This window comes from Podarcis muralis, chromosome 16, assembly GCF_964188315.1.
Source record: "Podarcis muralis chromosome 16, rPodMur119.hap1.1, whole genome shotgun sequence".
In the NCBI taxonomy this organism is placed as follows: domain Eukaryota; kingdom Metazoa; phylum Chordata; class Lepidosauria; order Squamata; family Lacertidae; genus Podarcis; species Podarcis muralis.
The window spans coordinates 30,451,086-30,478,571 of record NC_135670.1 but is presented as its reverse complement, the minus strand read 5'-3'; the positions used below and the strand labels follow the sequence as shown (position 1 = coordinate 30,478,571).

Below are 27,486 nucleotides of genomic sequence, written 5' to 3'. Positions count from 1 at the left end.
AAACCACGTGAGGATTAAGAAGAGCATTTTCTTCCCATGTGCTTTAACAAAGAGCATTCAAAGCTGTTCGGCTGCGCAAAAAGACAACTTTGTTGTTGTTGCTGCTGCACAACAATGGATAGGCCTTACCTCTTAACCCTGCAGGGCTGCAAAATGAGGGACGAGGTGGGGATCCGTCAGGGAATATAACGGCAAAGCACCGAGGAATGAAGGACGTTATCAAACACTCGTGAAGGTTATCAAGAAGACGATATCTAGTGAAGAGAACGTCTGCTTTGAATGCAGGACCCAGGTTCCCTTGCATCTCCAGAAAAACCTTCTCTGAAGTCATGGAGAGCTTCCTGTCAGTGTAGCCAATACTGGTCTAGATGAACGCGGGTGAAGCTCTGGTCTAAACCACTGAGCCTTGACTCATACAAAGATTCCCTTTGCGAAATAACAAAGATATGTAAAAATAAAAGTTTTCTCCACCTGCGAGTTCCATCCATTATTGAGAATAAAGGTTCTGCAAAGTCTTAGATGATCCAGGCTTTTGCATATTCTGGTGGCGCTGAGCAACCATGTGCCTCCATATTCATATAAGAAATAAAATCATGTCATATAGGGGGAAAATAGATATCTATCATTAGAGCGCTGTCCTTTAGATACTTTTAGCTTATGAGATACCTGTTCCAGGAAGGCAATAACACAACAAATTTCAGTGATAGGGTCTGTCCTTGTTTAGATCCTTAACCTAGCACAGGATAGACCAAGGGAAGGTAAAAGGGACGTGGGTGGCGCTGTGGTCTAAACCTCTGAGCTTGCCAATCAGAAGGTTGGTGGTTCGAGTCCCCATGAAGGAGTGAGTTTCCGTTGCTCTGTCCCAGCTCCTGCCAACCTAGCAGTTTGAAAGCACGCCAGTGCAAGTAGATCAGTAGGTACTGCTACAACGGGAAGGTAAATGGTGTTTCCGTGCGCTCTGGTTTCCATCACGGTTTTCCATTGCGCCAGAAGCGGTTTAGTCCTGCTGGCCACATGACCCGGAAAGCTTTCTGTGGACAAACGCTGGCTCCCTCAGCCTGAAAGCGAGATGGGCGCCGCAACCCCATACTTGTCTTTGACTGGATTCAACTGTCCAGGGGTCTTTTACTTTTAATTTACCTAGATGAACCAGTATAAGACAATGTGACCCTTCATTGTTTGGAGAAGGGCTGTAAGTCAGTACAGTGGTGCCTTGGGTTACGGACGCTTCAAGTTACAGACACTTCAGGTTACAGACTCCGCTAACCCAGAAATAGTACCTCGGGTTAAGAACTTTGCTTCAGGATGAGAACAGAAATCGTGCAATGGCGACGCGGCGGCAGCGGGAGGCCCCATTAGCTAAAGTGGTACCTCAGGTTAAGAACAGTTTCAGGTTAAGAACAGACCTCCAGAACGAATTAAGTTCTTAACCTGAGGTACCACTGTATTAGATCATCTGCCTTTTATGCAGAAGGTCCCAGATTCAATTTCTCACGTCTGGGAGTGACTCCTACCTCATACCCTAGAAAGACAATGCCAGTCGTAGACAATACTGAGAGAGACGGATCCAGTGTCCTGGCTTGGAGTTGACCGGCAGCTCTTTCCTCACTGAACCACTAGGACAGCTGAGCTAGTGGACTCTGGTGCCTTCATTTTTTTAAATGTAGCTTGCATTTTTGGCTGCAAAGCTTGGTTAGCCACATAGTAGCTCAGCGTATACCTGGACAAGCTCCTTCAGATCTCAATTTCTGCCCTTTGGGTTTGTCAAGGCACATCAGTTGTGGAGGACTGACCCCACCAAGCAACTTTCAAGGCAGCCCATTCCTTACTTACAGACGCTTTAAATAAGAACTGGTCGGCTTCTTGTGAGCAGCAAATAGCTTTTTAATATGTAGAAATGGCCTTTTGTAAATAGGTAATAAATGACACCTTTGAATGAACTCCACTTACCGGCGTTATTTAGAGCATCTGCCGGGTGGCCTCTGCAGGCAAGCTGACCCTCTTTTCTGTTCAGTTCAGTTCCTTTCCTCCCCACCGTCTTAACTATAATGTATAGTGATTTACATTTACAATCAAGTGCTACAAAAGAAAGTAAAGCTATTGCCATAATTAAGCGAACAAAATTAAACCAGCCCATTGCAATTAATTTTTAAGTGAATCGGAATTATGCCTAGTTTTTATTCTTCCTGCTCTGTGCATCTATGCGACCGATAGTGGAGTCAGTCTCCCTGTGATGTGTCTTTTCTGTAGATTTAAAAGCCATGTACCTGTAAGTCTGCTCATGTTTTCTGGTGGGCGCCGTTGCAACCGGGCATTGGGCCCTGCAGTAATCTGGCTGGGGGCGCAGATCGACCCCCGCCTCGCCACTGCCCAGCCGAGTCACTGGCACTGGTTGGGGCCCTGCCCAGGGGAGGCCCTGTGGTCCAATCAGCACTGATGGGAGCCATGGCCACTGGAAATTTAAACCATGGCATGGCCAGGGGCCATCCTCTCTCGTCCTTCGCCAGATCCTGTAGGTGCACCCCTGATTTAATTGTTGGGTTGTGATGGCACAAACTCCATACTGAAGATGCAGCACGAGTTTGCCTTGTGAGCAGAATGCCTTCCTTGCTAGGGGAGACACAACATGTCTAATTCTTTTTATATATATATGTATATAATTTTATTAGAAATTTAAACAAAACATATTATCTTAAAACATACCATCCTTAATCCCCCCCATTTTTCTCCCTCCCATAAAACAACCCCCTCCCCACCCCCCACCCCCGACTTCCCTCAGTTCCAATCTCTGCTGTTCTCTGCATGTTACAAAATTGTATAAATCCTTAATTTATCTAGCTGGTTATTATCAATAAAAAGTTTGTGAGTGTTTATTCAAAACCTGCCAAGGAGTCCAATTCACTTTGTTGTGTCTTTAAATACTTTGTAAAAGGTTCCCATTCATCTATAAAGTCAGTTATCCTTTTTCCCGTGGCTTATGTGTCAATTTTGCCAGTTCTGCATAGTCCATCAGTTTTTCTTGCCATAGTTCTTTAGTTGGGATTTCCTCAGTCTTCTATCTTTGTGCTATTAAGACTCTCGCAGCCATTGTCGCATACACAACATGCCTAATTCAATACAGGAGCTAAGGCCTGGTGATCGGATGCCTGGGATTGAGCATTTATCACTTCTCCTAATTGATCAGGAGGGTCCACAGAGGTTGGTGCTGAATCGGTGTGAACGTGGGGAGCACAAAAGGAGTCTTTGAAGGTCAAGGAGGCACCTGAGTCTTACCTGCATGTGGGTGGTGTTTCTGTGCAGTTGTGATATCCAGTTCTGTCCCAGCATTTTTTTAAAAAAAATATTTTTATTAATAATTTCAATATAACAAATTATAACATATCATCTTCATCATTCCCCCCCAATTTTCCCCCTCCCCCAAAAAGAACCCTCCTTCCCCCCCAAGACTTCCCTCAGTTCCTCTCTCTGATTTTTCAGCACATGTTGTTCTCTGCATATTGTCAAATTGTAAAGATCCTTAAATTGTCTATCTATTATATTGTCAATAAATTTGTGTATGTTTATTCAAAACCTGCCAAGGAGTCCAGTTCATTTTGTTGTTTTTTTAAGTAGTTTGTAAAAAGTTCCCATCCTTCTTTGAAGTCACAGTTGTCCTTGTCTCACAGTTTGTATGTCAATTTCGCCAGTTCTGCATAATCCATCAATTTCTCTTGCCATTGTTCTTTCGTCGGGGTTTCCTCATTCTTCCATCCTTGTGATATTAAGACTCTTGCCGCCGTTGTTGCATACATAAATAAATTCTTTATTTTCCTTGGCAGGTCTTTTCCTACAATCCCTAACAATCTGGTGGTTTTTTTACAAATGTTAATTCAAACATTTTCTTCAACTCATTATATATCATTTCCCAGATTTTTTTAATTTCTCCACATTCCCACCACATATGGTAAAATGACCCTTCTTTTTCTTTACACTTCCAACATAGATTTGACCCAGTTCTGTCCCAGCATTGACACAATCTGTCCTTTATTCTCTAGGAGCAAAGCCCCAGCAACCAGACGTCAATAGCAATGATGCAGGAGCCCCAGGAAATGGTAGAAGAGACTGTAACTGTGGAGGAAGACCCTGGAACCCCGACGTCCCACGTTTCCATTGTGACTTCAGAAGACGGGACCACGAGGAGAACCGAGACCAAGGTAGGAACCATCAGCTTTGGCCTTTTCTCTGCCAAGACCTCTCAACAGGATGTGGGGAGGTGAAAGGAGCGCAGTTTTATCTAGGGTTTATTGTGGTTTGATTTAAATACTTCATTGTCACTTGTACAACTTGCATACAGTGAGATTACATGAGCACCCCCACTCAGTTCTCTTAGTCTTAATCCCCCTCGTTTACTGACGCACACCCACCAAACCCAAAAGTCATTTGCCCTGTTGTTATCTTTTCATTCAGCAGCCTAACAGCCCACGGATAGAAGCTGTTCTTTACCCTGTTGGTGTGACTAATCATGCTTCTATATCTTCTGCCTGAGGCCAGGAGATCAAGAAAGTGCCGACCAGGGTGTTAATCATCCCTGAGAATTTTTCTCACTCTCCTAAGGCAACGTTCTTCTGCTATTTCATCCAGCGGATTCATGGGACAACCCATAATATCTTGTTCTGTATTCACCACCCTCTGTTGGCACTTCCTATCAGATGATGTCAACCCAGCGTACCACACCGTGATGCAGTATGAAAGGACACTTTCTATTGTTGACCGGTAGAAGGAGATCATCAGATGTTGATTGACATTGTTCTTCTGCAATACTCTGAGGAGATGGAGTCTCTGTTGGGTTTTCTTAACCACCTGGGTTGTATTGATTTTCCAAGTAAGGTCTTCACTGAGATAAACTCCTAGGAATTTAAAGGAAGAGTTCCTCTCCACACAGCCCTCCCCAATGTACAGTGGGGCTAGTTCCCATCTCTTCCTCCGAAAGTCCAACACCATCTCCTTTGTCTTGCGGATATTAAGGTGCAAATTGTTCCCTATGCACCTTGTAGATATATTGATCTGAAGCTTCCGGAATGTAGGCATTGAAGAGCTGCAGATCTGCATGGGGGGGGGGGGTAGGAGAAAATGCAGCCCTCCAGGTCTCTTCATCTGACCCTTGGAGCTCTCCCCAGGTGACACCCTTCCCCAGCACTCCTTGGCATTCTGAACATCTATGCCTGGCTGGAAGGTGTTGATGGACCCTGAGAACGCCTCCAGCTTCCCTAGTTGTGCAACAGAAAGGGGTGTTCTAGTTACAGGTAGGTAGCCGTATAGGTCTGCCGTAGTCAAAACAAAATAAAAAAAATCCTTCCAGTAGCACCTTAGAGACCAACTAAGCTTGTTATCTGAAGAAGTGTGCATGCACAGGAAAGCTCATACCAATAAGGTCTCCAAGGTGCTACTGGAAGGAATTTTTTTATTTTGTTTTGAGAGAGGATGTGCAAGGGTATGTAGAAGCTGGCCGGCTGTACGACGGTGAACTGCTACATGCATTCACCGCATGCTTTGGCCTCTGGCCCTGGCCGTCACTGGCGTGTGGCCCTGGGAAGGTTGCCCAGATGGGACTGCGGCCCTTGAGGTGGAGAAAAGGTTCCCTGCCCCTGGATTTAATAAGCCAAAAAAGGCAAAATGCAGACAGCTCAGGCAGGTGACCGGGGGGGGGGGGGGGCGGGACAGAAATGTTCCTGTTCTGAAAACAGAACAGAAACCTCCACATAACTAGGCTCTCCTTGCTCTCGAGCGCTTGAGAATTCACTTTTACTTGGGCATTTGTGACCCGCCTGCCTGGGATGCCACTGGGTGCTGGGCTGGTTCCCAGAGCCTGTCAAAAGCTGAAGGTAAATCATGTATATAATCACCAAGCGTCCATTGGATAGTTATCGGAGAAACTATAGTTTGGTGGAGTGCATAGGTTGCTGGTACAAGGGGCCCGGTTCCATCCTCTGCATCTGCCGTTAAAAGGAACAGGTAGCAGATGATCAGAGGAACCTACCCCTGCTGCCAGTCAGAGTAGACAGCACTAGACTAACTGAACTACCGTATTTTTCACTCTATAAGACGCACCAGAACACAAGACGCACCTAGTTTTTGGAGGAGGAAAACAAGAAAAAAAATATTCTGAATCTCAGAAGCCAGAACAGCAAGAGGGATGGCTGTGCAGTGAAAGCAGCAATCCCTCTTGCTGTTCTGGCTTCTGGGATAGGTGCGCAGCCTGCATTCGCTCCATAAGACGCACACACATTTCCCCTTACTTTTTAGGAAGGAAAAAGTGAGTCTTATAGAGCAAAAAATACAGTAATAACCTTGCCTAACTGAACTAATAACCTTGCACAGCTGTGGGTCTGACAAACCTTTTCTGACTATTTCAAACATACCATATTTTTCGCTCTATAAGACGCACCTTTTCCCTTCTAAAAAGTAAGGGGAAATGTGTGTGCATCTTATGGAGCGAATGCAGGCTGCGCAGTTAACCATGAAGCCAGAACAACAAGAGGGATTGGTGCGCAGCAATCCCTCTTGCTGTTCTGGCTTCAGGGATAGCCACGCAAAGCCTCTCCTACAGCATTTGATTCAGAATATTTTTTTCTTGTTTTCCTCCTCTAAAAACGAGGTGTGTCTTATGGTTGGGTGTGTCTTATAGAGCGAAAAATACGGTATTTTATTTTGCAGGGAGAGGGGGAATTAGATGTGTGAATCATAGCAGAGATTAGACTTGGTGAGGCAGACGGGGGGCAGCTGGTGCCCCATTGCAGCCCCAGTGGTAGGTGCTGCCAGAGCCAATGGCAGGCGAGCCACCTAACTGCTTTTGTCCCCATCCTCCTCCCTCTTGGGTTGTACAATGGCAACAAGGAGACTCAGGAGGAGGAAGCTGGCAGCCAGTGTAACCTCCTGGACTCCTTGCAGGTAGGAAAGCAGGCAGGTAGAGGTTGGCGGGGCAACACTCTATTTGCCCTAATGCATCAGCCCCCGCCAGCTCCTCCTTAGAAAGCGAAAAGGAGAGAGGGAGGCTCAGATCCGAGGTGCCGTGTTTGACGAGGCTGCAACATAAGCCTTGCAGGGAGATAAGATGGAGGATTGGACTTTAATGGGCATTGTGCTTCATGGAACTAGCAGGGGCCTCTGCCGCACGCTAACTGTTAGATAAAGAAAGACAGACACACGGATGACAGAGTTTGCCCAGAATAGTCATACCACTGATAAGAAACATATTTGCGGTTGGAAGCGAAATGTATATGATACCTGGTATCTTTTTCCCAGCAAGGGAGCAGAGAAATCATTTAAAACAAAGGCGAGCATCCTATTCTGGAGGGGTCCAGAGCTCAGTGGTGGAGCACACATGCATTGCAGGTTCAATCCTTGGCAAAGGAAGATGCCCAGTGGAGACTCTGCAGAGTTGCTGCCTCTGAGCGTAGGCCAAGGATGGGGAGCCTGTGACCCTCCAGTTTCCATCAGCTGCAGCCAGCCTGGCCCATTGGTTAGAGGCGAGGGGAGTTTTCGCCCAGAAACATCCTTGCATTAAAGGCTGCACACTCAACAGCCACATTGGACTGTTTTTCAAAGACTCCTGTTGGAGTTTATCTCCTCTTCCTACCTGCAGATGATGGGCGTTGAACCTGGGACCTTCTGCATGCACAAATTGGTTCTCTGTCGCTGAGAACTGGCCCTTCCCTTAAGACAGCCTTTCTCAACCTGTGAGTCCCCAGATGTTGTGGAACTACAACTCCCATCACCCCTAGCTAGCAAGGCCAGAGCTCAGGGATGATGGGAGTTGTAGTCCAACAACATCTGGGGACCCACAGGTTGAGAACCGCTGCCTTAAGACATAGGAAGCTGCCTTCTACTGAGTCAGACCATTGGTCCACCTAGTTCTGTATTGCCTTGCACTGACTGGCAGCAGCTCTTTAGGGTTTTGGGTAGGGGAACCTCTCCCAGCCCTTGCTGGAGGTGCTGGAGATTGAATTTGCGGGCATCTGCATGCGAGGTGAGTACCCTAACACTGAGCCATGCCCCTTTTGCAATGGGCACTATCCACCACTGCCTTAATCCTGTTTCGAAACCTGGCAAATGTCATTGAGTTGCAAGCACAGGCACACACACACACACACACACACGAGAGAGAGAGAGAGAGAGAGAGAGAGAGAGAGAGAGAGAGCGCTTCTGTGAATAATTGCTTTTCCAAGCTCCTGTTTTGCTCCTTTCATCTAACCTACCTCGCCAGCTAGGACCCTGCGTAAGTATCATTCAAAGCACAAAGGACTCTTTCAGAGGTACCACTCGCAAATCTTCGCAATCGCTCTTGAAAGCCAAACATTTTAGCATGTTAAAACAATGAAGGTCACCTTGGACAGGGAAGGCACAAACCGTTTACCTTCCCCGCCTCCCTTCCGCAGACTAATACTGTGGCTGATTAAAAGGAGCCCGTGGTTGGTTGGCTGGCTGGTTGTTTTTAAGGGCTGGGGAATCTCTGCATAAAAAGGTGTCTGATGAAATCTGCTCTTTCTGAAATATGTCTCTTACACTCTCTCACTCTTCTATATCTTTATCATGATCTGCCTTTGCTGCAGTGAACATAATTAATCTCTCCCCCTCCTGGGCCTGTTCTTTCTCAAATGCATGCAAGGTATTTGTGCTCAGCCTTTGGCCAGAGGTCTACTCAGAGGAGGAGCAAAGGAGTCAGGACCCTCGCCCCCCCCCATCTGATTTCTAGACTTCCAGTGGCTTCATAGTGCCGTTCAGTCTGGACAGGCTTGCCCTAAGACTGGGAATCCTTACCTGGGCTCATGGCTGGCTATCAGATCACACACCTCACCTCCTCCAGGGCCAGAGGAGCAAAGGATTCAGTGAGCCAGGCAAGAGCTTCAGGGCTACTGCAAAAGTGCACAGCTACCTGCATGTGAGGCAACTCAGGAGGAGAAGGAAGCACCTGGAAGCACCTGCCCCGGTCAGGTCGTGGCTGAGGTCACATCCATTTGAAGCACCTATTGATTCCCCCCAAAAATACTGTGAACAAGTCAGGTCTGCGAAGCAGATCTCAGAATGTGTGAGGGCTAATGGAGTGCAAGCAATCCCTTCAAATATACGGAGTCTTCCCTCAAGACTTGCACCGATCTGTCAGGTGTGCATGCAGGAGCCAGGCCCTGTGACCAATAGGACTCTGCAGGACTGGGGCCTTCCTAAGTTTGTTCTGAAGAGGCAAGGCGCAGCCATGCAGGTGAGGCCGATTGGTAACTCACAGCACCTGGTGGCAAGAGTTGGGAAGGGATATAAGGCGAGCATTTTCCCTTCAGCTCTTTGCCACAGCAACACGTTCCCTGCCTTGCTGCCCTTGACTCCTTGCTTCCTGACCCTCGGACCCCTGACTCCTTGACTCCTTGCTTCTTGATCCTCGGGCCCCTGACTTCGTGACTCCTTGCTTCCTGACTCTCGGACCCCTGACTCCTTGACTCCTTGCTTCTTGATCCTTGGACCCCTAACTTCGTGACTCCTTGCTTCCTGACCCTTGGACCCCTGACTTCGTGACTCCTTGCTTCCTGACCCTCGGACCCCTGACTTCCTGACTCCTTGCTTCTTGATCCTTGGACCCCTGACTTCGTGACTCCTTGCTTCCTGACCCTCAGACCCTTGGCTTCTTGACTCCCAGCTCTCTGACCCTCGGACTCTTGGCTTTCTGACTCCTGGCTTCTGGACTCCCGTTCCTGCTCCCACCCCGCCATCTTGCCCCTGGTCCTGACGTCCCGAGCCGGGACTTCGATCTCCCGTGAACCGGACCGCGACACAATCTTACACGGGGATTAGATTATCCCTGGTCTTTATCGAATCTTCATCTCAAATTTGCTTGCAGGCTGTTTACACACCTTCCGGTTAGTTCATCCAGCACTTTTTAGTCCAATTTCTGAACACTTTTCATTCTTCAAAGTGTATTAAAGTTGTTGGACAGCTTTATTTGCACAAAGCTATATTTCCGGTGGGACGCGGGTGGCGCTGTGGGTTAAACCACTGAGCCTAGGGCTTGCCGATCAGAAGGTCGGCGGTTCGAATCCCCGCCACGGGGTGAGCTCCCGTTGCTCGGTCCCTGCTCCGCCAACCTAGCAGTTCGAAAGCACGTCAAAGTGCAAGTAGATAAATAGGTACCGCTCTGGCGGGAAGGTAAACGGCGTTTCTGTGCACTGCTCTGGTTTGCCAGAAGCAGCTTAGTCATGCTGGCCACATGACCTGGAAGCTGTCTTGGCTCCCTTGGCCAGTAAAGCGAGATGAGCGCCGCAACCCCAGAGTCGGTCACGACTGGACCTAATGGTCAGGGGTCTCTTTACTTTTACCTTTACTATATTTCCGGTATGCTCCTGAATTCCACCTGCAAAATACTGGTGGTCTGGAGGAACCATGATTCATCCACCCACCTTCTGATCAGGCCACTAATCTTGGTGAAGGCAAGCAGTGGTGCTCGCCTCAAACCACAGTTGCCCACCTCATTCAGATTTCCGTGGGAAGCAGCCTTCCTTGGCCTCTCTCAGAAAAGCACCACCACTTTCAGCGTAAGAGGACATTTGGGAGAGAAGCTTGACCTCCCCATTTCATAGTCTTCTAAAGGGTATGTTCTTTCATAGCCTCCTGTTAACAAGGTAATGGCTTGTACCTTTTCGGCCTGGTAATTTTACAGTCTATATGTCAAAAGTAAGCTCTTGGAAATGTCAAAATGCTTTTATACTTGAGTGCTTTCTCCTTACTTATTTTCTGTTTTATGACACAATTTGGGGTGGAGAGAGAGAGAGAGAGAGAGAGAGAGAGAGAGAGAGAGAAACTTGTTCCAGTTTTGGAAGTTTCTATAAATTATTTAAGTCATCTCAAGATTTAAAAGGAGTGGGGGGGACGCCACCCGTCTTTCTTACCCAACCATACATCCTACTTAGAGTCTGATGGCTTCATTTGAGCAGAGAAGAAACTGGTTCAGTCTTGTTTGGCATTCATGTTTGTGTTCCATGCACTTGAAGAAATGAAGGTTGAGTAATAATAATCATAATAATAATAATAATAATAATAATAATAATTTATTATTTATACCCCGCCCATCTGGCTGGGTTTCCCCAGCCCCTCTGCGCTGCTCCCAAAAAAATTAAAACCACAATAAAGCATCAAAATTAAAAACCTCCCTAAACAGAGCTGCCTTCAGATGTCTTCTAAAAGTCAGATAGTTGTTTATTTCCTTGACATCTGATGGGAGGGCATTCCACAGGATGGGCACCACTACCAATAAGGCCCTCTGCCTGTTTCCCAGCAACCTCACTTGTCGCAGTGAAGGAACCACCAGAAGACCCTTGGAGCTGGACCTGAGCTGGAGCTGAGCCAGTGTGGTGTAGTGGTTAAGGGGTGGACTGGTGAGCCGGGTTCGCTTCCCCACTCCTCCACATGCAGCTTGGCCCTCCAGATGTTTTGAGACTACAATTCCCATCATCCCTGATCACTGGTTCTGCTAGCTAGGAATCAAGGGAGTTGTAGTCCGAAAACATCTGGAGGGCTTGGTTTATATTATCTGTTTATTGCAGGGGTGGGGAACCTTTTGCACCCCAAGAATCGCCTTCCCTTCTGGGTGCCAGATGCGAGGGGTTAGAGAGAGGCCCTGTCCATTTTGGCCTTCAAAACAGCTTTGAAGATGTTTCAAAAAGCTTTAATTGAGATTATCTTACAGAATATGTTTTCATTATGGTGGCTCGAACTGTATTTTTCAATGGTTTATTGTCAATTGGTTAGTTGTTGGTGACATTTCGAACGTTTTTAATTTGTGGTTTGAAACTGTGCTATATTATTCCGTTACTTCCGGGTCGCCGCGGAGCGCAACCCGAAAGCGCTCAACCTGAAGCAACTTCAACCCGAAGAATGACTGTACATGAAAGAATATTGTAAACATCTGAAAACGTTTGTAGCTTTGAGTTGAAATGTTTTGTAATGACAGTATAAGGAACTGATTATATTTAATAAGGGGAAATATAAAAATAAGAGAGAAGGTAAAAAAGTGGTTATAGAAATCCTAAGAATAAAGTAAATATGTATGGAAGTCAGGAGGAGGTTGATGCTCGGTTAGAGCGATGTTTGAGCTTATTGATTTATGTATGGATATTGTGATTACAAAAAATTGAAAATGTAATAAAAATTACTTTTTAAAAAACAACAAACACACAAACACACACACACCAGCATTTGGGGGCTGCAGCATTTTATAATCATCCCAAATATTTCAGTTGCTTGACCACACAGTTTGTTGCTGCGGTTGTTTGCCAAGCAAGCAAAAATATTAAAGCAAACCCTTTTTTAAAAAAATTATTAGATGAGTTTCATCCAGGAAAGTCCCCACAAAATGCACCTTGTGAGATTCCAGGGATGTTGTTGAAATGGATTTATTAACCAGCCCGGCATTTTGCAGAATATCATTGTGCAGGAGGGTTCTGTCTCCTAGGAAGGAGAAACAGCCTTTTCTTGCGAGGGAAAGTTAACAAAGCACTGGAGCCCCAATGAGGGATGGTTCTGGGATGCGATTTGACTGGTAGCAACTGTTTCCAGGGCATTTCATGGTGAACAGCTGGTGTGGGCACAGTCTGCCCGCTCCAGGAGGCCATCTGTATGCCGAGCAAATGATGAAAAGCCCGTCAAAGAACTGGACCGGTTACTCCTCTGCAATGGTAGAGCTCTCGCCCCCTTTGAGCTATTTTCCTGCGTTTGTTTCCTGCCTTTCCACCATCGTGGAACCTGAGATGAAGAGAATATGTAGTTCTGAATACCATACTTTTCGCTCTATAAAATGCACTTTCCCCCTCCTAAAAAGTAAGGGGAAATGTGTGTGTGTCTTATGGAGCAAATGCTGGCTGCACGGCTATCCCTGAAGCCTCTTCAGGGCAATGGGAGGAACACTCCCTCTGCCCTAAAGAGGCTTGGCATGGTGTGGTGTTTGCCTCCTAGGTGGGTCATAAGGAAAGGGTTAAATGAGTGTGATGTGATTGGCCAGTGGGAATGCAAGGGATGAGTAAAAGTTAGAGTGGGAGGTTTTGAAAGTCAGTTGAGGTTTGGGAATTGGAGAAGGAAGAGGGAGGAATAGGCAGTGGGTTGATCGAGTTGTATTGTGAGAGAGTGAAAGGAATTGTCAGGTGGAGTCAGATAGAAAGTTGGAATAATCAGTTTAAAGTTGTTAAGAACAGATAGGTCAGTAAGAAACTAAGATTAAGAAACTGTCAAGAAAAACTAACTGAAACCATAAGCTTGTTCCGGCATTTAAAAATAAACTTGATTATTTGTTAATGTTAACAACTGACTGGACTCCGTGTGTCCCTGTGAGATACGGGCTGGTGGCAGCGGAAAAAGCAATTGCAGTGGTGGCACAGGGTCAATAGACCGTCAAACGTTCAGGGGCCCTGTGTGATCGCCACACATGGCAACCCCAGAAGCCAGAACAGCAAGAGGGATCGCTGCTTTCACTGCGCAGCAATCCCTCTTGCTGTTCTGACTTTGCTTCGCTGGAGAGGCGTGGCGCAGAGAGGGAAAGCTGTGCAAGCGCCACTTCAGCGAAGCAGTAGGAGAAACAGAGCCCCTTCCATTTCTCCTCCCGCTTTGCTGGAGAGGCACTGTGCAGAGAGGGAGAGAATATTGTTTTTCTTGTTCTCCTCCTCTAAAACTAGGTGCGTCTTATGGTCGGGGCGTCTTATAGAGCGAAAAATATGGTATATCACTCATCTAAGCCCAGACCAGGAGCAGGGAGGAAGACGTGTTGCTTACTGGTTGGAGCATCCACTTTGCATGCAGAAGGTGCTAGCTGTCAATCCACAGCATCCCCAGACAGGGCTGGGGAAAATCTCCTTGTCTGAAACTCTTGAGCACTGCTGCCTTTCCACCCTTGTGCGCTTCTGCCCCTCCATGATTCACCCATGAAAACAGCAGGAGAGAATTATATGTCAATACACCTCCCCAGTTTTCGTTGTTTTACTCCTGCGATTTTCCAGGTCAAGGAGGCTGCAAACGGTTCTTTTCCTGGAATAAAAATCTATGTACTTATTTATTTAATTGCATAAAATTTATACGCCGCCTGGAAGAAAAACCCTCATAGTGGTTTGCAAAGAGAATAAAAACCATAAAATTATCAGCAACAAGAGTTGAAAACAGCTACAGTGGTACCTTGGCTTTCGAACAGAATGCGTTCCGGGAGTCCGTTCGACTCCCAGAACAGTACAGAAACCAAAGCACAGTACTACTACTCCCGCAGCCAAGTGGAAGCTGCACCAAACATTTGGCTTCCGAAAATTGTTCGAAAACCAGAACATTCACTTCTGGATTTCAATCATTTTGGAGCCAATTTGTTTGGGAGTGAAGGCGTTCAGCTTCCAAGGTACGACTGTATTTAAAACATTTTTTAAAACCTTAAAATCAGCGAGAAACTAAAAAAAAAGACATGTCCACATGCTACATATCTGGGTTGTCTCACCAAAAATGTTTTTTGAAGGCACCAAAAAGAGTACAGGGAAGGTACTCTTGCCTGATGGTCAATAGGCAGGGAGTTCCAAAGCGTAGACGCTACCACACTGAAAGATGGATTGGGTATTAAGTGGCGCTTGTAACTGAGCCAGTTTCACAGATCAAAGTGGTCGAGTGGGAATATATGGGATAAGGCGATTCAACAGGTAACAACGTGGAAATGAGTGCGAAACCTGTGCAGTATTCCGTTTGGTTTCTGGAAGTGTGCATCTTGTGAAAGCTCAACTACAATGCAGGAATTAACAGCCAGGGAAATGGAATGCAGAGGCCAGGGTTCCGCAAACATTTTCAGCAGGGGCCGGTCCACTGTCCCTCAGACCTTGTAGGCCGGACTATATTTTTTGGGAGGAAATGAACAAATTCATATGCCCCACAAATAACCCAGAGATGTGTTTTAAATAAAAGCACACATTCTACACATGTAAAAACACACTGGTTCCCAGACCGTCCGCGGGCCGGATTTAGAAGGCGATTGAGCCGGATCCGGCCGCTGGGCCTTAGTTTGCCTACCCATGTTGTTGTTGTTTAGTCGTTTAGTCGTGTCCGACTCTTCGTGACCCCATGGACCAGAGCACGCCAGGCACTCCTGTCTTCCACTGCCTCCCGCAGTTTGGTCAAACTCATGCTGGTAGCTTCGAGAACACTATCCAACCATCTCATCCTCTGTCGTCCCCTTCTCCTTGTGCCCTCCATCTTTCCCAACATCAGGGTCTTTTCCAGGGAGTCTTCTCTTCTCATGAGGTGGCCAAAGTATTGGAGCCTCAGCTTCAGGATCTGTCCTTCCAGTGAGCACTCAGGGCTGATTTCCTTCAGAATGGAGAGGTTTGATCTTCTTGCAGTCCATGGGACTCCCAAGAGTCTCCTCCAGCACCATAATTCAAAAGCATCAATTCTTCGGCGATCAGCCTTCTTTATGGTCCAGCTCTCACTTCCATACATCACTATTGGGAAAACCATAGCTTTAACTATATGGACCTTTGTCGGCAAGGTGATGTCTCTGCTTTTTAAGATGCTGTCTAGGTTTGTCATTGCTTTTCTCCCAAGAAGCAGGCGTCTTTTAATTTAGTGGCTGCTGTCACCCATGCCTACCCATGGCATAGGCCTTTCCTCCCAACCCACAACCTGTTCTCTTTCTTGACCTCATTGCTGACCTAAAAATGCTACGTTTGAAATGTGACCAACATTCCAGATCCGTGAATCTGCCACGGCTGTCCTAGGTGTGGCTCTCGCTCCTCGGTATAAACTATCCCGAAACAGTTAAAAGAAAAGGCAGACTGGCGCTGCCGAGGAAAGCATAATTGCTGACGAAACCCCCTTGGGGCACAGCGAGTCCTTTGTAGATCTTAGGGTAGTGGAGTCACTGTTGGTGCTGGTGCAACGAGAGCTTGGCTCACGGAGTGGCTTAATTATTCCTCCGGCGGGGGATCTTGACTTGCAGCTTTTTATGGACTTTGCGGGACCTCATTAGGCAGAAGTATCATTTGCTTGCACATGTCTCTTGGAAAAAGATGCTCGCTGCTTGGAGCGGCTTGTTCCTCTGTCAACACAATACGGGAGCCGAGGACATATGTTTTGTAGCTTGCTCTAAAAACAGCACGCTCTAATTATTTCATGTTTTTAATTTTTTTTTTCATTCGGCCGCGACTTGGCTAATCTGTTGCCTGATCGATATTTTTTTAATCAGTTGCTTTAGGTCACAAATGCCTCTCCCACCCTCCCCTTCGCTTTCAACTTCCGAACCACTGAGCACACCATGCGCAGATTTACCAGCTGAGCACTGATCTTAAGATGCGGACTGCAGATGGACCGACGCTCGTTGCGTTTTCAAATGCATGTTGATTTGTAAAGCTGTCGTTTGTCAAAGGGAGGGGGTGCAAGTTCATAAAAGAGCATTTAATCTCCTTTTTCAAGATTGTTGGCTTCTTCTCGGCTCGTGGAAGCTAGTATAATCCCTCGAATGGAGAAGAAATTAAAATAGCTGTGTTTTGCTCCTTTTATGGACAAACCTCCAGCATGGATAGTGGCTAAGTATTGTGCGGTAAAAAAATAAAAATAAAAAAGTATTTGTTATTGCTACTGTAAAGCCCTGCGGAATTTTCTACTCCCACCCTGGGTGGGACAATGAAACGTTTTGTAGTTGAGGAGTAAAAAAAGCTACTTTGAGACTCAAGCCAAGAAAACTGAATGTTGGACGCTTCGGGACATGCGAGAGAAATTGCTTCTTCACACAGCACATATTTGAACTATGGAATTTGCTCCCACGAGAAGTACTGGTGTCCACCAACTTGGACGAAATTGTGAAGGATTAGGTCATCCATGGCTACTAGCCATGATGGTTATTGAAATATACTCAGAGTCGAGTGTGGATTTCATGCTCTTTATTCAGCTCATAGTAGTGAGGAATGGGGGATACGGGTGGCGCTGTGGGTAAAACCTCAGCGCCTAGGGCTTGCCGATCAGAAGGTCGGTGGTTCGAATCCCCGTGGCGGGGTGAGCTCCCGTCTTTCGGTCCCAGCTCCTGCCCACCTAGCAGTTCGAAAGCACCCCTAAATGCAAGTAGATAAATAGGTACCGCTTTATAGCGGGAAGGTAAATGGCGTTTCCGTGTGCTGCGCTGGTGCTGGCTCGCCAGAGCAGCTTCGTCACGCTGGCCACGTGACCTGGAAGCTGTACGCTGGCTCCCTTGGCCAGTAAAGCGAGATAAGCGCCGCAACCCCAGAGTTGGCCACTGTTGCAGGAGATATGCTTCCAATTGCCACTTTCTAGGGATACCAAAAGGGACACGGGTGGAGCTGTGGGTTAAACCACAGAGCCTAGGACTTGCTGATCAGAAGGTCGGCGGTTCGAATCCCCGCGACGGGGTGAGCTCCCGTTGCTCGGTCCCTACTCCTTCCAACCTAGCAGTTCGAAAGCACATCAAGTGCAAGTAGATAAATAGGTACTGCTCCAGCGGGAAGTTAAACGGTGGTTCGCCAGAAGCGGCTTAGTCATGCTGGCCACATGACCCGGAAGCTGTACGCCGGCTCCCTCGGCCAATAAAGCGAGATAAGCGCCGCAACCCCAGAGTCGGTCACGACTGGACCTAATGGTCAGGGGTCCCTTTACCTTTACTTAGGGATACCAAATGGGGAGAATTCCTGTTGCTCTTAGACCCTGCTTGCAGCTTCTCATAGGTATCTGGTTGGTCACCATAAGATCAGGATCCTGGACTAGATGGACCATTGGCCTCATCCAGTAGGGTTTGTCTTGTGTTCTAAGCCAATCTCTACTGAAGACATGAAGGCAGGAGACACAAAAGATTGCCCTTGGGATAGATCAGCTTTTATAATTATGTCTGCTGCTGCTTGTCTCCAAACAGGTAGTCTCAATTGAGTCATAACTAGGGCTGGGGAAGAAAGTTGGTTCAGTTCACAATGAAGGGTTCCCTAAACAATACATGAACGGAGACACAGCCATCCTGTGAAATTTGCACTGCTCTGAATTTTGTAATGCGATTCTCCAGTCCAGTAACATGTGCTGAAAGAAATGTTTTGTTTGTTTGTTTGTTTGTTTGTTTGTTTATACATACCCCGCCTATCTGGCTGGGTTTCCCCAGCCACTCTGGGCAGCTTCCAACAGAATATTAAAGTACAATAATCTATTAAACATTAAAAGCTTCCCTAAACAGGGCTGCCTTCAGATGTCTTCTAAAAAGTCTGGTAGTTGTTTTTCTCTTTGACATCTGGCGGGAGGGCATTCCACAGGGTGGGTGCCACTACCGAGAAGGCCCTCTGCCTGGTTCCCTGTAACTTGACTTCTCACAGTGAGAAAAGAGCATACTAGGATGAATTGTGCATGAAATGCATGTCATTATTACCTTTAATTACTGAAAATAACCTGCATTGCATTAGAGGAATTTGCTTGCAAAAGTCGCATTATATTAGTGATGCAAGGAAGTGACGTAACATTGCTCTCCACCATCTGATAACCAATATGGACAAGGCACTGGGGATCTGGGATTGGCTCTCCCATTGCTTTGAACACCAGCCCAGAGAATGTGGCAGGGAGAGAAACCATTGCCTTGGGGCAGATGGCTGGCATCTACAGAAGGGTTGCAGCTCAATGGTAGAGTATCTACCTCGCATGCAAAAGTCCCAGGTTTGATTCCCAGTATCTCCAGGTAGGCTGGGAGAAAACCCAGTCTAAAAACCTGTATAACTGCTGCCAGTCAGTGTCAAGAAGGCAGAGGTAGGTGGAACAGTGGCCTGAATTTGTTGTGTTCTTACATTGTTGTTCCTTTAGGTGGGGGAGAATCTTTCTCCCTCCAGTTTTCTCCTTCTCCAGTTGCTCTTCGTTCCAGTAAGAAAAGCTTATCGTGCACCTTTAAGTTTATCCTTTGGAGAGTAACTCTCTCAATGGCCACCTGTCCTGGTGGTTATATGGTGCCTCCAGCTCCAGAGGTAGTTTGCGGGTGGCGCTGTTGTCTAAACCGCCAAGCCTCTTGGGCTTGCCGATCAGAAGGTTGGCGGTTCGAATCCCTGCAACAGAGTGAGCTCCCATTGCTGTGTCCCAGCTCCTGCCAACCTAGCAGTTCGAAAGCATGCCAGCACAAGTAGATAAATAAGTACCACTGTGGCAGGAAGGTAAACAGCGTTTCCGTGTGCTCTGTTTTCTGTCACGGTGTCCCGTTGTGCCAGAAGCGATTTAGTCCTACTGGCCATATGACCTGGAAAGCTGTCTGTGGACAAACGCTGGCTCCCTCAGCCTGAAAGCAAGATGAGCGCCGCAACCTCATAGTCGCCTTTGACTGGCCTTAACTGTCCAGGGGTCCTTTACCTTTTTTACCTGCTAGGCTGCTGCTTTCATTTTCTGTTTGTGGGTTTCCAAGTGGCTTCTATCTGGTGGGCGACTGTGGAATAATGGAAGCTGGATAGACCTTTGTCCATAGGGCCTGTATGTTCTTATAGACACAGGGAGCTGCTCTTTACCAAGTCAGACCATTACATCAAGCTCAGTACAGTGGTACCTCGGGTTACAGATGCTTCAGGTTACAGACTCCGCTAACCCAGAAATAGTACCTCGGGTTAAGAACTTTGCTTCAGGATGAGAACAGAAATCGCAGCGCCACAGCAGCGGGAGGCCCCTTTAGCTAAAGTGGTGCTTCTGGTTAAGAACAGTTTCAGGTTAAGAACGGACCTCCAGAACGAATTAAGTTCTTAACCCGAGGTACCACTGTATTGTCTACAACAGGCATAGGCAAACTCAGCCCTCCAGATGTTTTGGGACTACAACTCCCATGATCCCTAGCTAACAGGACCACTGATCAGGGATGATGGGAATTGTAGTCCCAAAAACATCTGGAGGGCCGAGTTTGCCTATGCCTGGTCTACAAGGACTGGCAGAGGCTCTCCAGGGTTCCTGGAAGGGGACATTCTCAGCTACACCTGGAGATGCCTTTGACTGAATGTGGGACCTTCTGCATGCAGACCTTCCAGGTGTCCCTATTTTCCAGGGATGTCCCTGTCTCTGTTTCTGATCCTGGAATGCCCCACTTTTCCTTAGGATTTCCCTGTTTTCATTGGAGAAATGTTGGAGGGTATGGAGTTATCTGACCCCCGAGCCGTCTGAAGGCAATCCTATACAGTGGTACCTTGTGTTACAGATGCTTCAGGTTACAGACTCTGCTAACCCAGAAATATTACCTTGGGTTGATAACGTTGCTTCAGGATGAGAACAGAAATTGTGCTCTGGCGGTGTGGCGGCAGCGGGAGGCCCCATTAGATAAAGTGGTGCTTCAGGTTAAGAACAGTTTCAGGTTAAGAACGGACCTCCGGAACGAATTAAGTTCTTAACCCGAGGTAGCACTGTACAGGCAAGGTTTTTTTTAAAAAAAAAATAAATGTTTTATTATGTTTTATATCTGTTGGAAGCTGCCCAGAGTGGCTGGGGCAACCCAGTCAGATGTGTGGGGTATAAACAGTAAAGTTATCGTTATGGAATGGGGCGTCCCCATTTTCATCGGTTAAATGTTTGAGGGTATGTTCATGCAAGGCAGATACTCTGCATGTATCTCTGCACCCGGCTGTTGTTTATGCATGCATGTTAGTCTCTGTTTGAGCAAAGGTCTCCAACCCCGACACAGAGACAGAACGATAGACTGCCATCTTCATTAGGTGACTGCCCATGTCATTGGTGTGCGTGGACTGTACCGAATATTCTGCTGTGAACCACCTTTGCCATCCTTGATAAATTTGCTAACAGGCCTGTTTAAAAATAAATAAAAGAGATGGGTCTTGAACTCCGGTGCATGAAATCAACAAATTTGACTCACGGCGACTACAGAAATTGCTTTTGGCAGTAAATAGGACGCGGCCGTGGCGTGCCCTGGAAGCAAATTATCTGCACCAATATTAAAGTCCGTTCCTCCCTGCCCTGCTATATTACACCACTGTGAAATGGTTGAGCCTTAAGGGGGCATTGGGTGAGTAATAGATGTCCACAGGAAAATGTTACATTATGTGATTCCTGGTGGCCTTCGCTTTTAGGTGCTCCGGTGATCTTAAAAAGTGGGGGGAGTTTTGTTGATGGCTTTGCTACGGTTTACTTAGATGTTGCTTTTCCACAATGAGCTGCTTAGAGCAAACATTCAAAACATCAGAATACAAATATAGCAATTTTCAGAGCGTGTCAGCAAATTCAACAAATTAACAAACGCAGAATAAATTCAACATTACAGACAAAAAACCATGACAATCTAGGTTTAAATGCATGAATACAAAGCAAAGTAAGAGTTAGGTTTCTGGCTGTCCTGCACCCAAAGGAGCCTGGCTTAAATACAGTTCAGAAAGGAAGGGTGCTGTCACCAGTATAGATGACATACAGCTGACTCCTTACTCCAGAGGAAAAGAAAGAATGTGAGTGTTCTAAATGGGAGGACCTAGGGGGCCTATGAATGGAGCAAAATGGTGATGCTCAGGGGGTTTCATTCACTTGAAACGAACTAGTTCAATGAAGACCACGGAATTCATTCTAAACCATTTGACCTACCCCTGAAAGTAATTCCCATAACAGCCAGGTGAACTTTGCATGAATTTATTTCATTTTGGGGCAAACTTTGAATGATTTCGAGTTCGTCTACAACAGGCTTCCTCAACCTCGTCCCTCCAGATGTTTTTGGCCTACAACTCCCATGATCCCTAGCTAGCAGGACCAGTGGTCAGGGATGATGGGAATTGTAGTCTCAAAACATTTGGAGGGCCGAGTCTGAGGAAGCCTGGTCTACAAGTTCATTCCCTTACATGTGGTGTGTGTTTCTTTTCATTTATTATTTAGACTCTCTGGGTGTTTAAGCTTAAGAATCATAATTTTCTGGGGGAAATCAAGAATTCACATTCCAGTATAAATGTGTTGGTGTTTTCTTAGTCTTCTTAAGTACTTTTTATACTTAAGTATATTTTATACAGGGACGCGGGTGGCGCTGTGGGTTAAACCACAGAGCCTAGGGCTTGCCGATCAGAAGGTCGGCGGTTCGAATCCCCGCGACGGGTTGAGCTCCTGTTGCTCTGTCCCAGCTCCTGCCAAACCTGCAGTTTAAAAGCACATCAAAGTGCAAGTAGATAAATAGGTACTGCTCAGGCGGGAAGGTAAATGGCGTTTCCGTGTGCTGCTCTGGTTCGCCAGAAGTGGCTTAGTCATGCTGGCCACATGACCCGGAAGCTGTACGCTGGCTCCCTCGGCCAATAAAGCAAGATGAGCGCCGCAACCCCAGAGTCGGTCACGACTGGACCTAATGGTCAGGGGTCCCTTTACCTTATATTTTATACTGGCACAGCAGCTTGTAACATTCTGGATGCTGGGTAGGGAATTGCTGAAGATCATTTGGATGAATTTAAATCAAACTGTGAACTGGACAAACTGGTTTTTGATGGGGATGTAGGAAGCTATCTTATACAGAGTCACACCATCTAGCTGAGGATCGTCTACACAGAATCATAAAATTGTAGAGTTGGAAGGGACCGTGTGGGCTATCTAGTCTAACCCCATTCATTGCAGGAATCTTTCCCCCAATGTGGGGCTCAAATTCACAACCCCGAGATAGAGGTGCAGCCTCGTGCTCTACCCACTGAGCTATATCTACCTCTGAGCTATGGCCCCTCCAATAAGATGGAGGGTTACCTGCAGCTGCCAGGTGGATGTGCTTTGTGTCATTTGATGCACTGTGAAAATGATTTCAAAAGTGGGCCCAATCGATGGTGTTCGGGAAAATGCTCATGGCTCTATTTTTCCTCTCTGTTTCTCAGGTGACGAAAATGGTCAAAACGGTCACAACCAGAACTGTCCGGCAGGTCCCTGTTGGGCCTGATGGGCTCCCCGTGATGGATGGATCATCTCCCATGGGCAGCTACACTGACTCCATAGACAGGAGACACATGAAGAATGGGGAGCGGTACATCACGCCGCAAGCTTCTTCCACCTTGACCCGCTCTTACAACAGCTATGACTCCTATCCCGATGGTCACGACAGCCAGTACCGCCCGTTCATGGGTCACGACGGTTATGGGGAGCTGCCTGATAACTACGGTAGCTTGTCCCGGGGCGTCAATTACCGCCCACGCTACGGCTACGTCCCCGGAAACAGTTATCGGCCGGAGGACGGTAGCTTCACATTGCCAAGCAGAAGGGATAACTACGGTCCACTACCCCAGCCCCAGGTCCCGACAGGGAGCAACGCAGACCTGAACCGCTCCCAGCCAGAACGATTCCAGCCGGAGCCATACGGGCTCGAGGATGATAACCGCAGCCTCGGGGTTGACGACGAGGGGTACGAGCTGGATCCGGAGTATTCGACGGTGAACCGTCGGACATCGGCCGGGATGCCTGAGAGAGGAAGACCTCACAAGACGAGGTAAAGGGATTGGGTTGCATATTTGCTTTTCCCTACCTATCTACTCTTACAGGTTGTGAAAACAGGTACCTACCGGGGCGGACTTTAGTTATATGAAGCCCTGAGCAAAGGTAAACTTTGGCACTCCCCTCCCAAAATATTTCTCATATATTTACTATTTATTCTTTTTTACTTTAATTCAATGTTACATATATATTTGTATGTGTGTGTGTTACAGTGAATTAAAGGGAAGAAGAAGAAGAAAAAGGGGGAAAATATAAAACATTTTTAAAAGTAGAGGAAAACAGAACAACCCTAAAATATTATTAAGTTTGCAAAACTATGTACAGTGGTACCTCTGGTTGCGAACGGGATCCGTTCCGGAGGCCCGTTCGCAACATGAATAGAACGCAACCCTCAGTGGCGAGTCTGCACACGCGCAGGTCACGATTCGCCGCTTCTGCGCATACGCATGACATAATTTTGCGTGTCTGCACATGCGCAAGTGGTGAAACCCAGAAGTAACCCTTTCCGGTACTTCCGGGTCGTCACGGGACGCAACCTGAAAAAAGTATCAACGTAACATGAGGTATGACTGTAGTATATATGCAAGTAGATAAACTTACTATTTCCCTCGAGTATACATTGGTTTGTGGGTCACTATGGTTTCGATAAATACGTCCCAAATATAATTAAATTCGTCCATCCATAATCTTCGCCTGTAAACAGTCCGTTCATGGGTTGCAAGAGTTGTCATATCATCCATCCATCTATCAAAGGGGGCCACGTTTTTGTCCTTCCAATGTATCAGTATCAATCAATTCCTGCAGATTTAAGGGCAAATGATTTTCACAAGATTGCCTTTTGGTACAGTCGCCATTTTATGGATCCTCTCAGGAGGTGCCCATATAAATATAGCTATTACCATTATTATTTTGCCCCCTCTGGCTCATCGCCCTGTGCAAGGGAACCGCCTACATTGTCCTAAATCAGGCACTGAACCCAGAGCAGGAGAGCAGTTCTGGCTTGCTGGCATCTGCTGAATGGCTGGCTATCCTGGAGGAATAGTATACATGCAGGGCTCCCAGTACACTGTACAGCTGCCAGCATCAGAGGAACTGTGCTTCTGGGCAGCAGATGATGGGGAGCCACTGCAGCAAAGGCCCTGCTTGTGGGTTTCCCAGAGGCATCTTGTTGGCCTCTTTGAGAACAGGTTGTTAGATTAGATGGGCTCCCCTCAGGTCCCCGGCTGATACTGCATCCTTGTAAGAAATGGATGGCAACTTTTCAGAATTACGTGACAATTAAACAACTTGAGTCTCCTAGTACCTATGCAATTGCATCTTTTAAGAATCGTAGGCATCTCTTTCTGGCCCATTATTCTTTCGCAACTTGCTCACGAGGGTTCCCCTCCCCCCCTACACACTTTGCATTTCTTCTGGTGGTTTTTTTCCATATTTAAATACGACCGAGGAACTTTTGACAAGCAATTTAATTTGACTGCAGCTTGTAGAAGCATAAAGAGGCACGTGCCAGGGCTCCTCTATAAGGCAGCGTTGCCTGTTGGCTTAAAAAAAGGAAAAAAATATTCAAAGCCATTTTTGCACAAATAAATTAGCCTTTGCCTTTCATTTCCCAGGAGCCTTTGACAATAAATAATGCCTTCTGTTTAATGATGAAACCCCACGGTAATTAGCCTTTGATTGTGGGCTGGCCTTTGTTTTGTTTCTGTTTCGCTCCTGAGCTTTTCTCCCTTAAAAACAGATTTGGCATTCAGTTAAAGGCAGTAGGTTTGATGACACTTGAAACCAATGGAAGAAATATGACTGTCGATACACTTCAGGTGTCTTACTCCATTGCAGCCTCCCCTTCCTCTTCTGCCAGTGGCAGATGCGCTCCTTTTCAGGATATGCCATTTGCCACTAAACTCCAGTTCAGAATGCTTCTCTGAGCTTTTGAATTGGTGTGATTCAGTAGTTAGAGCTACCTGCCCTTGGCTTAGTTCCTTGCAGGGGGGGGGGGGCACATGGAAAGAGAGGAAGATGGGAAATACAACAGCCTTTGGGAAAGGTTATTCATTTATGCATTTATTGAAATATTTGTAGACTGCAGTTTCATAGTAATACAGCAAGGCAGTTGGCAGTGTGCAAAATCGCAGTAAGATAAATAAAACATCAATCAATAAAGAAATTCACATTGCAAACTCCTTTCTGAGTAACAGAGCTCTTAAAGGTAAAGGTAAAGGGACCCCTGACCATTAGGTCCAGTCGTGGCCGACTCTGGGTTTGCGGCGCTCATCTCACTTTATTGGCTGAGGGAGCCTGCATACAGCTTCCGGGTCATGTGGCCAGCATGACTAAGCCGCTTCTGGCGAACCAGAGCAGCGCACGGAAACTCCGTTTACCTTCCCGCCGGAGCGGTACCAATTTATCTACTTGCACTTTGATGTGCTTTTGAACTGCTAGGTGGGCAGGAGCAGGGACCGAGCAACGGGAGCTCACCCGTCACGGGGATTCGAACCGCCGACCTTCTGATCGGCAAGTCCTAGGCTCTGTGGTTTAACCCACAGTGCCACCTGTGTCCCAACAGAGCTCTTAGGGGACAGCTAAAAGAAAGCAGGGATGATTCCTCCCAAAATTCTGCTAGCAGGGAGTTCCACCTGACAGCACCTGTCACACTAAATACTCAGTCCTTAGTAAAGATCAGCCAAACCTTAGGGGAACGAGTTAGGCTGAGAAGCCATAACTGGCCCCCAAATCACCTAGCAAGCTTAATGGCTGAGTGGACCCTTCGACTCTTAGACTTATTGACTAAATGCTAGCCCACACTTTCTCTCAGCTTCTAAATTTCTCAGAGTACAGTGACTCATTTGTTGTCCCTACATGAGATGGATGGCTTACGGATCCCAATGAGAAACGGGAGCCTGCGGCAGCTTTTGCAACTGATCACGATGAGAAATCTCATTGATAGCATATTCAAAAATTCAGTGCAGGGTCCCTTTATGATAGTTACAGCTGCGCCCCTTGTAAGATGATAAAACCTCCTAAGTTTAGTGTGCAGTAATCTTTTTTAAAAATACAAAAATGATTAGGAAAACGTGGAGATCTACTGTTTTCTGTGCACCTAACACGGGCAAATGATCTGGAGCACTCCTCCTTTCAGAGGGGCAAGTTCCTTGAAATTCCATTGTATGTAATAGAATTTGCACCCCATTCTCTTGAAACGGAAGCAGCCAATGTTTTCAGTGTTTCCCACTCCCAGTTTTCCATGATGCTTTTCCCAACAGGCATTCTATAATGTCTTCTTCTTCTTCTTCGATCACTCATAGCTGAGTAAGGTTGTCTTCCATGAACAGGGTCTTAACAGTGAGTCTGGGAGGCCAAGTCTGGATCCACACGTCCTTCCACAGTGAGGACATAACTTTCCGGGCAGGAGTTGAGGAGTTGATCACAGTGAGGGTTTCCCAAGTGTGCCTTCCTCTTAGCATGTTTCTCCCTTTCATTCTGAGTTTGAGTGTCTTCAAAGCCCATGACACCTTCAGTAAAGGCTGTTCTCCAACTGGGGTGCTCGCAGGCCATAATGTAATGTAACCACTCGTTATTATGAGAGCCAGTGTGGTGTAGTGGTTAAGAGCGGTGGACTCGTAATCTGGTGAACTGGGTTTGCTTCCCCGCTCCTCCCCATGCAGCTGCTGGGTGACCTTGGGCCAGTCACACTACTCTGAAGTCTGTCAGCCCCACTCACCTCACAGAGTGTTTGTTGTGGGGGAGGAAGGGAAAGGAGAATGTGAGCCGCTTTGAGACTCCTTTAGGTAGTGATAAAGCGGGATATCAAATCCAAACTCGTTGGCTGCTGAGGGACATCCCTCCCTTAGCAGGGATGGATTTCAGTCTTTGGCAAGGCCAACGTTCAGCATGCCCTGCCCCTCACCTTCTATCCTGTGCATGCACTATGGCAAAGCTGGGGCAACCCCCTTGGCCTGGTACCCAGTACAGTGGTACCTCGGGTTACAGACGCTTCAGGTTACAGACTCCGCTAACCCAGAAATAGTACCTCGGGTTAAGAACTTAGCTTCAGGATGAGAACTG

At 46.9% G+C, this 27,486-nt stretch overlaps 1 protein-coding gene across 13 annotated transcripts in view; it reads left to right on the top strand.

The window, feature by feature from the left end:
• The window catches only part of ARVCF (ARVCF delta catenin family member), a 604,272-nt gene that overhangs the window by 418,562 nt on the left and 158,224 nt on the right, over positions 1-27,486 (top strand). For all 13 annotated transcript variants that reach the window (XM_077920631.1, XM_077920630.1, XM_077920635.1 and 10 more), the window contains 2 exons: positions 4,035-4,193; positions 22,815-23,419. In XM_077920631.1, the coding sequence (XP_077776757.1) occupies positions 4,035-4,193; positions 22,815-23,419 (764 nt within the window). The remainder of the gene's footprint in view (positions 1-4,034; positions 4,194-22,814; positions 23,420-27,486) is intronic.